The sequence below is a fragment of the Cucurbita pepo genome, chromosome 20 (genome assembly GCF_057944985.1).
Source record: "Cucurbita pepo subsp. pepo isolate OVF chromosome 20, ASM5794498v1, whole genome shotgun sequence".
NCBI classification, from domain to species: Eukaryota; Viridiplantae; Streptophyta; class Magnoliopsida; order Cucurbitales; family Cucurbitaceae; genus Cucurbita; species Cucurbita pepo.
In genome coordinates this window covers 8,871,172-8,881,688 of record NC_141817.1, presented here as the reverse complement: position 1 = coordinate 8,881,688, position 10,517 = coordinate 8,871,172, and the positions used below count along the sequence as shown (strand labels likewise).

At 37.2% G+C, this 10,517-nt stretch overlaps 1 protein-coding gene across 2 annotated transcripts; it reads left to right on the top strand.

Moving 5' to 3' along the window:
• Positions 1-5,278: 5,278 nt before the first annotated feature.
• Positions 5,279-9,882, top strand: LOC111782580 (recQ-mediated instability-like protein). Of its 2 annotated transcripts, XR_015414615.1 has the most exons (6): positions 5,279-5,437; positions 5,513-5,624; positions 5,728-5,789; positions 7,239-7,308; positions 7,752-7,886; positions 9,534-9,882. XR_015414615.1 is itself a non-coding variant. In XM_023663352.2 (5 exons), exons 1-4 carry the CDS (start codon positions 5,318-5,320, stop codon positions 7,863-7,865), a joined length of 408 nt encoding a protein of 135 aa, XP_023519120.1. In that variant the 5' UTR covers positions 5,279-5,317; the 3' UTR covers positions 7,866-7,886; positions 9,534-9,882. The 2 variants fall into 2 exon arrangements, 1 of the variants encoding a protein (XP_023519120.1); XM_023663352.2 differs by lacking the exon at positions 7,239-7,308.
• The last annotated feature ends 635 nt before the right edge of the window (positions 9,883-10,517 follow it).

Below are 10,517 nucleotides of genomic sequence, written 5' to 3'. Positions count from 1 at the left end.
TGTAAAACACGTACTTTCGATCGAGAGATTAGAGACTTAAATCTTTTCCGCATTAAAAAACATATATTTTAACCATAAATGAGTCGAAAAATAAATGATAAAAAACTATGGAATTAACGAAACTTAGGCTCAAACCACAGTAGTGAGTACTTAATCTCAATTTTTTTACCCGTTAATTGATGATAAGGGTCCTAATCAATTAAACCACGATCAAGTTAACGTTTTAATCTCAAATATAATTTATACCATTTATCGAGATTGAAGTATAACATTTCTTGAACGGTACGAGCGCTATTTTAGGTCTAAGATGGCATAAAATTGAGTGATGGGTGATTAGATGGCCCCAATATGTTTGGCGCCGTTGGTGATTTGGAGCAGAGTGTCATTTCAAGTTTGTGTGTCTTTTCTGGGACATGGGACTTAGGTGCTGCATTGGATACCATTTCAGAGAACACACACTTTTGGGGGCTTTTGTTTTGCATGTCTGAATGTTATTCCCTACACATTCTCAATCGTTGATGAACCCAGAATAAAGTTTGGTACTTCGGGCATCACACTCTCTCCCCCGATCTAGTTTTTCAACTAGATAGTTCATTTAATGTGAGATTCCACGTCGGTTGGGGAGGAGAACCCAAGTATTCTTTATCCGGGTGTGGAAACTTCTTCCTAACAGACATGTTTTAAAAACTTTGAGTACAATATTTGCTAGTGGTGAGCTTGGACGGTTACAAATGGTATTAGGGCCAAACATTGGATGATGTGCCAGTGAGGAGGCTGAGCCCTAAAGGAGGTGGACACGAGGCGGTGTGCCAAGACGATGGGCTTTGAAGGGAGTGGATTGGAGAAGGGAATGAGTGTCAACAAAGATCCTGGGCTCCAAAAAGGGGTGAATTTTGATATCCCACATCAATTGAGGAGAGATGATGTGCCAACGAGGAGACTGAGTCTTGACTAGGGAGGGATGATGTGTCAAAGAGGAGGCTGAGCCTCGACTGGAGAGAGACGATGTGCCAACAAGGAGGCTGAGTCCCGAAGGGAGGTGGACACAAGGTAGTGTGCCAGCAAGGACGCTGGGCTTCAGAGAGGAGTGGATTGGGGTCCCACATTGATTAGAGAAGGGAATGAGTACCAACAAAGACGGTGGGCCCTGAAAAGGGGTGGATTGTGATATCTCACATCGATTAGAGAGGAGAACGAAAGACCTTTTATAAAGGTGTAGAAACCTCTCCCTATCATACGCATTTTAAAATCTTGAGTAAAATTCACCATCGAGTTGGGAGAGAGAGCTCATGTAAGTTCCTTGGGTTTGGGTGGTTGGACAACAATTATAGGTGTGGCAGTTGAAGATAAGTGATGCTACAGGGTTATGGCAACCATTTTTGGAGTGAGCAACACTCTTATGTTACTATATAAAAAGGAACTTGGAGCCCAGGCAAGTCCAAGACAAGGAGCAACACTCTTATGTTGTATACGATGAATTGATATGTTGAAGGTATGCTCGAGATATGTTATGTGACTGTTATGATATATGATATGATATGTGCATTGGACCGTTAAGTCTGAAAGCATGAAAACGTTATGATATGATATATGTGTGACATGAATGATATGATGTGATTGACATGCAAAATGATGAATTATTGTGTGCTCATTCATCGGGGGATACTCCTACTCCTTCACCATAGTACGAACGCGTGCACTACGAGGCAGGTGAATGATCATTATGTTTATCATAATGTTGTCGTGATGGTTGCTATTTCTAACAGGTGTCCGGCATCAATAGCTACCAGAGAATGCTCGCCTGACTGGAAAGGGGCCCAGAAGATGTTGGAACCGACTGGTGGGCATACTCGTACGTGTAGACCATGCGTAGTGAAATTAAGTAAACATCCAAGTTGCCCTTTAGGATAGCCGCCATAGGAAAATAGACTGTTATAATAGGTCTCGTTCATGAAATTCTATGGGTTTGCATTTAACCTTGATAGAGGGTCACTTACTGAGTATTTCTTAAAATACTCACGTCATCTGCTACTTTATTTTTTCAAGTAAAGACGAGACTCCCTTGTCCGGGCGACAGTGACATTGCAACTACGAGACCGTGGCACATGCATACAGTAGTTGTACTTAATTTTAATGCTTATTTATTTCATTTAGTATTTTGTAGTGTCGTTTTAAAAATGTTTTCGGACACTTAAGATCATGACAGTGTTCTAAGATGAAATTTATATTTTATAATGAAGTTTCAAATGATTATTTCCGCACAAAATGATTATGTTATGATGACGGTAAAGACTCAGCTCTATTAAAATTAACTCAAGTTGCAATCAATTTCACATTCAGAAAAATAAATCTCGTGTATGCAACAAGAACTTTAAGATACTTCAAATATGGTTTCATTTATGGTTATGCTTACAAATTTAGGAGTGACGATTAAAATCTAGATTTATGGTTTTTGTATTTTAAGTTTTAAAACTTTTTATTTATTTTTAAGTTACATTAAAACAGGTTTGTGCTTTCTTTAGCCATTGACTAAGTTTCTTTGCCATAACGGGTAGTTTTGGATGTTTAGAATCATTCAATCTGGACATGACCAATCTTGCGATTCGAATCTCAAAAAAGCTTTCTTGCCTTAACGTAACGTTTTAAAAAATAACAATACAATATTTGGTCGCCAAAAAACGTGAGATTAATAGCGAGGCACCAGAGATCGGACTCCGTGACAAAGGACACAACCATCATCCTTGAGGATATAACGGTGAGTTAACAAGTTTTTCGTGTAGTTTCTGAGGTAGTATCGTCGCTGGTGAAGAGGAACTTATTTTTGGATAAAAAAAATAACGTCGTACTTCTCTATTTTAGGCCACGTGAACGTGCTAACCGCCTTGGTGTGAAGGAGAAGTGAACAGAGAATTAAGACGGCAAGATTTGGAAGGAGGAACGACGAAGGATTGTCGAAAGCTCTCGGGAAGAAATCGAAACGAGATTAGAAAATTTGCGTGGAATCAGGCGAAGAAGACGAGATCCATTGAACTCGAATCCGAGTCGAACATCGCCTGCAACAACCCACAACCCAAAGGCCAACGAACCAACTCCGCTCTAACAGCTAAAAACTAGTTATTCGGCTTAGGTTAGACATTTTGACACCGATTCCTATGTTTTGGACTCTCCCAAGCTGAATTTGATATATTTAAGGTAATTAAGGTTAATATAGAACTACTAAGGAAATTAGGTGAATGTTCGAATAGGGCGAACACCTCGACGATACTTGGAACAATTTCAAGGGACGAAATCAAGCATATTTGAGCTGAGGGAGAACGTTGACTAAGGCCGTCCAAGTACTATCGACATGGTTAGAAGTTGTGTTATGTATGATGACACTAGTAACGTGGCTTTGCATGTATCATATGATTGATATGTGAGGTGTTTATGAAATGATATGTCCATCATATGATATGTTTGATGATATGATATATCTAATGAAATGATGCTTGTTATGACATTATATAATTTATGATATGATATGTCCATGACGTGATAGAATATGTTGAAGGATATGTTATGAGCACGATATGATATAATACGATGTACAACCTAAATGATACTCAATAAATATGTTTTGACATGATATAGAACCCCGAAACATGTTTTAAAGGCTATGTTATAAAATGATATGATACGATGGGAAGTGGAAGGGGTTGTCTTACATGAGTTAATTAATGTGAAAAATGTCGGGACCTCATGCATCGGGATATTTTTTTCGGTATGATGTGCATGAACACATACATTATGAGAAGAAAAAACGATTGTCATGTTTAATATGATGGTACGACGGCCACTACTCCTATCAGGTGTCCGGTAATAATACTAGAGAATGCTAGCCCAACTAGAAAGGGACTTAGGAGGTGTGTGAACCGACTGGTGGGTCCATACTCACACGTATGGGTCGTGTGTTTAGTAAATACACATTCAATGACAGCTTACGATAGTCACCTAAGGGAATACAGTTTTAAATGATAGGTCTCATTCATGATTCATGTGTTTGCATCTAACCTCAAGAGTGGGGTCACTTGCTGAGTATTTCTCTAAATACTCCATGTGCTACTTCTATATTTCAAGGAAAGGCAAGACACTTCGATAGTCGCATTTAATTTCGTAGACCTTAGGTTAGTTTAACGACTCTAGATTTCTGCTAATCTAAAGTCGCTATCATCTTCATAATATAACCTCTTATGCCGAATTAATCATTTAAAAACATTTCCATAAAACAATGTCATGGACTTACGTGTTTAATAAGGGTCTTTAAAGTAACACAATATTAAATAAAATAAAATAAATATTAAAAGTAATAACACCCTACACTAACCTAACGTCTAAGAATTTAAAAATACTTAACTACCCCTCAAGACACTGTGTGAGAAATCAAAGTTTTTATGAATGCCAAGTGACAAGATGGTTATAAAAGATTTATGTATGTACCCAATTGTTGAGGACACGTAATCCAAACACAGTGACCTATCCTCTAAACAACATAGCATGACCTTGAGCTCTTTTGTGTCTGAACAGGGTTGGATGTGTGTTACTTCCCTACACATGGCTCCCGTAGGCGCATATGGACCAACCAAGCGAGCTCGTTTACGTACTCCATAGGGGCTGGTCAACAGTTAAACGCGTTGACGCTCTGTCATACACCATAGAGGGAAAGACATGCATGATATCATGGCAAACCTAGATATCGAAAGTACGTATCCGTACTAGCTTGGTTATGATATGAATGAAAGGAAGAACGAAATGATTCTACATATTATACATAACATAACATCATAGGTTATACATATTATACATAACATAGCATAACATTCATAATTATGTAAGCATACCCTATATCGAAATGAGTGAATTTCAGCTTGTATGATTATATTCTTTGCCCCGTTTAGTACGAAATAGGTTATATCAATTAATGTTATTAAGATAAAGTACCTGACCTTATTCATATACTATAAACTTTTTAGGTCTATTATTTGAATAAATTTCGCACATAATATATATTGTTCAATGTTACGTTCAAACCTTTCGACCTTCAGAAATATAGAATGAATATTAGAAGTAAAAATAAAAACTTAATAACTATTTTATAAATAACAAAATATATTATTTATATACAAGTTAAAAAAAAAAAAAAAAAAAAAAAAAAAAAAAAAATTAGCTAAGGACAAGTAAAACGCAGCGTTTCGGCCATCACTTAGCTTCCGGTTCGGTTCAGTTGAAAACCAGGCGGCAAAACCTGGAAGTGAAGAGAGCGAAAGAAAGAAGCGGAGAAATGGATTATAGCTTAGCAGCGTTGAAGCTTCTGTGCAGGCAGCTCAACGACGCCCGCCAAGCTCCGTCCAACAACGCCGCCACACTCGGCGGCATTCTCTTCCAACGCGCCTGGCTTCAGGTCCTCTCTTCCACATCCTTCCCTTCTCTTCCTCTCTCTTTCAATCCTTTTCTCTAATCAGAGCTCTCCCTGCAGGGGATTTTGGTCTTCGTCGACAGAGATAATGGTAAGCTGATTCTCGACGACGGCACCGGCACCGTCGAGCTCTCTCTTTCTGGCGACTTCCGCCAACGCCCTTGGAGCCTCGGTACTTGACCTCCTACTTTCCGTTCTCTCTTTCGTTTTCTTTTCTTTTATTTCTGCTGCCTTTTGATTTGGTTTCTCTCGCTTTCTTTGTTCGTTTTGTACAGGAATGTATGTGATGGTTGTTGGCGCTTATGTCGTCCGGACGAATGAACCGTCCATTATTGCGGTGAGATCGAGACTTCATCCTCTATTCCTTTTTGTTTCCTCCGCTCTCTCTTGCCTTTTTTCCTTGATGATCGTCCTGTGCTTGACATATAGAGAAGACTTCATTGTTTTCTTCTTAAGAGAACATGAAGTACTGAAAATTTGACTCGAACGTCAGCAGTCTACCAATTTTGTTGTGATGAGATCGCTGTGATTCTAATGATTTCTTTTGACTTTAATGTTTTATTTACTAAATCAAATTGTATTTGCTCATGTAGTTCCCTTCATCGTAATGTATTTCCTTGGTTGAACATTCTTGGCTTTCAGTTTTATTTTTATCTACAAAGTCTTTACAAGATACCTTTGCCGGGTGCGGGCGTATTCAGTAAAGAAAGCACTTCTGAAATCGGGCTTTCGTATCCTCGAAAATGAAACTAGTGCCTGGAAATGACGTAATGAAATGAATCTATAAAAATTAGAATACTAGACAAGTTATATCTATAGAAGATTCTCATAGAACATAGAAGAGATCCTTTTGATAAATGCCTACTTTGATTACCAGGCTAAAACAAGGACCATAGAGCAACGCGTCTTGGTTTCTATTCTATTTCTCTCCTTTGAATTCCATTTGTGTTGTGACGAAGACTTGGTTTGTCTTAACTTGGTGCTACACCTCAAAGCATAATCCGATCTGAAATGAATTGGCTTGGCCGCAGGGCCGGGGATATCTTCACCCTCATTTCTTTATTACTTATGAGTCATTCATTCAAAAAGGACAAGCAAATCATTTAGGTTAATCATGTTCGAACTTTCATATTGTATCTTTGGTTTGAGCACAATGGTCGTATCATTACAAATAAGAGTCGTAATATCAACTATTTTATAGAAGCCACCTCTCTTTTTAGCTATTACTTGAAGCAACTCGTTTCCTCCCTCTTGTAATTTTAGCTTATCTACCATCGTGAATCAATTGAAGTGCTGTTTTGTAATTATTGTCTGATAGAATCTTCTTCTGTATTACCTACTTCATCATATCAATGAATGGTTTTTGTTTTTTATCGAAAAGTTTTCGAATGCATAATAAGAGGTTGATGCTTGGTTTTTGGATTATTGAACTGCATTTTTGAAGACACTGTAACATGATGATTCCACTACTTTCGAGAAATTTATTGAATGATTCTTTTGAAGATGTATGCAGCCATTTAAGTTTACAGCCTAATGTCTCTTATTACCTGGTGGAGACTTTTTCGTAATCCACCTTTGGTCGTTGGGAACGACCACCCTCCCCTTTTATAAATCTCATTCAATCAATAAACCTCTGTTACCCTCAAAAAAAAAAAAATAATAATAATTTGATATGTTGCTGTTGTACTTTATGGACATTATATGTGGTCTTTCTGGGTGCATCAGCTAATTTTTGTAGGTTTCTACCTTTTGTAAAGCTTGTTGATTGGTTTCCTATATTCTCCAGGTGGTGCGAGTTTTTAAGCTTTTTCCTATGTTCATGGGTGTAGTAGATAAGCCAACAGCCATAGAAACATGTTGGTGGATAATTCAGTATTTTCAGATGATTCTTTTAGCATTCGATTAAATTTCTATTGCTATCTTTGAGATGGTTGGCTTCTCTTAATTTCAAGCAAGTTTTATCCAAATAAGTTCTACATTTTAGCTGTCTTTGCCTCTCTTTCCATCATTTTCTTTGTACTACACCTTCATTTGCTGGTGTTCAACATGTAGGTGTGATGTTTGTTCCATTGGCATTTAGTGTCCCATGCGCTGGAGATTAACTCTCATAGGGCTTTGTTGTCCCCATAACATGACAACAGCCAACTTTTGTAGATAACACTAAATTCCTTACCATGTCTAATACCGAGGAGGAAAGACAGTGTTCGTAACTTAAAGTTACTTAATAGCATAGAGTTTTGATATCTACCATCAACAAGAACTGATGTTAGTTAGTTTTGTGATTTTATGTTTGCATCAGGTCCACAAGATTGTTGATCTATCAATGTTTCCTGGTCGAGAGGCAATGTGGTACCTTGAAGTCATGGAAGCATACAAAATGTTCTATGAACCTCTGGTTGAAGAATTTTCGTAACTCGTTTTGCTGACTCAACAGGTAATGCTTACTGTATTTTCATGTTAATCCTGTAATGAAAATGCATCAATTTATTGCAAGCTCACAGATGGGTTTTTTTTTTCTCTTATTACATACTTAAACTCCAATTGAAATTCTCAACTCATGTATTGTTAGGATGATCTTTTGATCTCGTAAGATCACAACTATAAGTTAGAGAATCCGAGTATTATCCTTTCGTAGGCGTAATAGAGAAAACATAAATAGATAAGGATAGGCAGATTAGGAGAGCCAACCCTGTTGCTGTCTCTGATGTTATAAAAAGGAATTACCATAGTAGTTGAGGTAATCCTTGGTCTTGTCTTTTAGTTTCTTTTCAACTATTTAAATGCTTGGTTTGTTGTAAATGTGCTATAAATAGAGTGTTTCTCTCTTGTGATCAATAACATTTGGATGATAATAAAGAAACGATTCAGATTCTTGGAGACTTCACCTTGAGGCTAGTTAGGCTACACCATTTTGCCCCATCAGAAACATTTGTAGTGGACATATTAGAAAATTTCTATAACAAAGTTTGATCAAGGAATACATACAGAGTACTCGACCTAAGTTATGGGGTGATGGGTGTCATGGTCCTACCTTTTTCAGTATTCTGCAATTTCTTCTCGCATAGTTAGTAATAAGAATTCTATTGCCTCAATAATCAACAAAACAGTTTCAAACTAGTTGAACTGGGTAAGTTCTTTCTCCACAAAACCAAGCCCACTTATCTTGCATGTTGGATGGCACCCAAATTAACCAAGCTCTCTTTGCTTTTAGATGGCTTAATCTTAAGCTTATAATGACAACTTCCATGGAGCTTGAATGGCCCTTGTCTTCTCTGTGTCTCGAGTTGTCTCACCTCTTCTCCATGCCAAGATTTCCGACTTTAGTCCTACCTCTACTTTAGGCTGTAGGGCTAAGACTTTCTTGAACTTAGCGTCACCTTGCTTACTCAAATATAGCCCACAATGTTCTTTTTCTTGACTATTTGAGACACCAAGATGACTGTTAGTCCCTCTCTGCCTGGCGAAAATATGCATCAATCCTTGCTTAATGATAAAGTATCTTGATGCAATTTCCAGTCTTAAGAAGCACACATATGATATGACATGACATGGACGTGGTGACACCCCATTTTTTTAAACCTAGGACACTGACTCAATAAGGACATGTTTGTTAAACTATAAAATATATATCATTTTTAAAGTTAACAAGTTTTATGCATTTATTTGATTCAGAAATGATTTTAATCTATTTCCTTCTCAAAATTTATTTAAAGTTAAATATTCGACGTGTCTAAAATGTTGGACCTACATTAACTTCATATAATTAGTGTCTAACCCATACATTATGTCAATAGGTGTCAAATGTGTTCAACGAGTATTAGAGTGTTTAAGGGTCTAACATAGTTGGACATGGACATACTAGCCAAACTAAAGTGTTCGTGCTTATTAGTATCCATCAACTTTGAAACCGTTTATAGTGATATAGAATGTCAATCATGTCTCTCATGCATACCTACTGCTAGATGCCTATTTTTGAGACTAGGCCATAGATTGAATTGAACCTCAAGCCAATATCGAGTACAATGTCGAAAGGAATCTTTCACTCCCCTTTGGAGATAATGAATCTTTTTTTTTTGTTCAGGATGTTCACGCATTACATTCCGAAGTTACTCTCCATGGACTGACATACTTTTGTGAAAGATCAAACTTTGTCTACCGAATGGTTCGCTTAGGGAGAGGGACCCCGTTTACCTTACCCAATGATATGCCGAAAGGTCCATGCCATAGAGTTAGAGCCTTCAATTATTATGAATATGTTGGGAGGGGTGATATGGAAAAACATTGTTTGACAATGAATTATTTGAGGTACCTAGTAGATTGGGACATATATAGGAGAATAGGGAACAATTATTTGTTTTACAGGAGCTGGCTAGTGTATTACAGCAATTGTCTACAACAATCATTTTGAAAAACCATCACTTTCTTTCCCATGTTAACTTCAAAACCATCATATTCTTCCTACTCTTCCTCCTCCTTTTCTCTCCTCTCGCATTCCATCATAGTTTGGGCACTCACAATTCAAATGGATGAAATATTAAAGAAAAATATTGTGTAATCCAAATTCTATCAACCTATCCTGAAGCAGAAGGTTTTTTTTTTTTTTTTTTTGGGGGGGGGGGGGGGGGGGGGGGGGGTGGGGTTTGAGATGGGTTAAAAATTTTAAAAATGGGTTGGGTTGAGTTGTTTCGGTTCACTATTTCAAAAACTAAAAATTTTGGTTATTGGTATATGTGTGTATCGGTATTGACTAACCGTAGAGTTTAAGCATAGTTTGTAAAGGAAAGCAATAAAAGAAAATAGTAAAATTTCATTGACAGTCGATCATTTGTTGAAGGAGGAAGGCAAGGTTGTCGACTCGTATTCAAGTTGTCAATTTAATTCTTTTCACAAATCTTTCAAACTTGACTTTCTCTTTTGTCGTGGATTGAGTATGAAGGTTTAAGCAGAGGTTCTTTTGAGTTTGCAATAGCAACTCTCATATTTTATATATGCAATAATCTAAGGGACTATATCTTCTTTAATCGTTCTTAGATTTGACTTTTACAAATTATAGATCTTTAATCTT

Bases quoted from the DNA above. Each gene is read 5' to 3' on its own strand.
- LOC111782580 (XM_023663352.2), top strand. From the start codon at position 5,318: ATGGATTATAGCTTAGCAGCGTTGAAGCTTCTGTGCAGGCAGCTCAAC. The intron at 5,438-5,512 runs GTCCTCTCTTCC...CTCTCCCTGCAG, and splicing joins TCCAACGCGCCTGGCTTCAG to GGGATTTTGGTCTTCGTCGA. The intron at 5,790-7,751 runs GTGAGATCGAGA...TGTTTGCATCAG, and splicing joins ATGAACCGTCCATTATTGCG to GTCCACAAGATTGTTGATCT.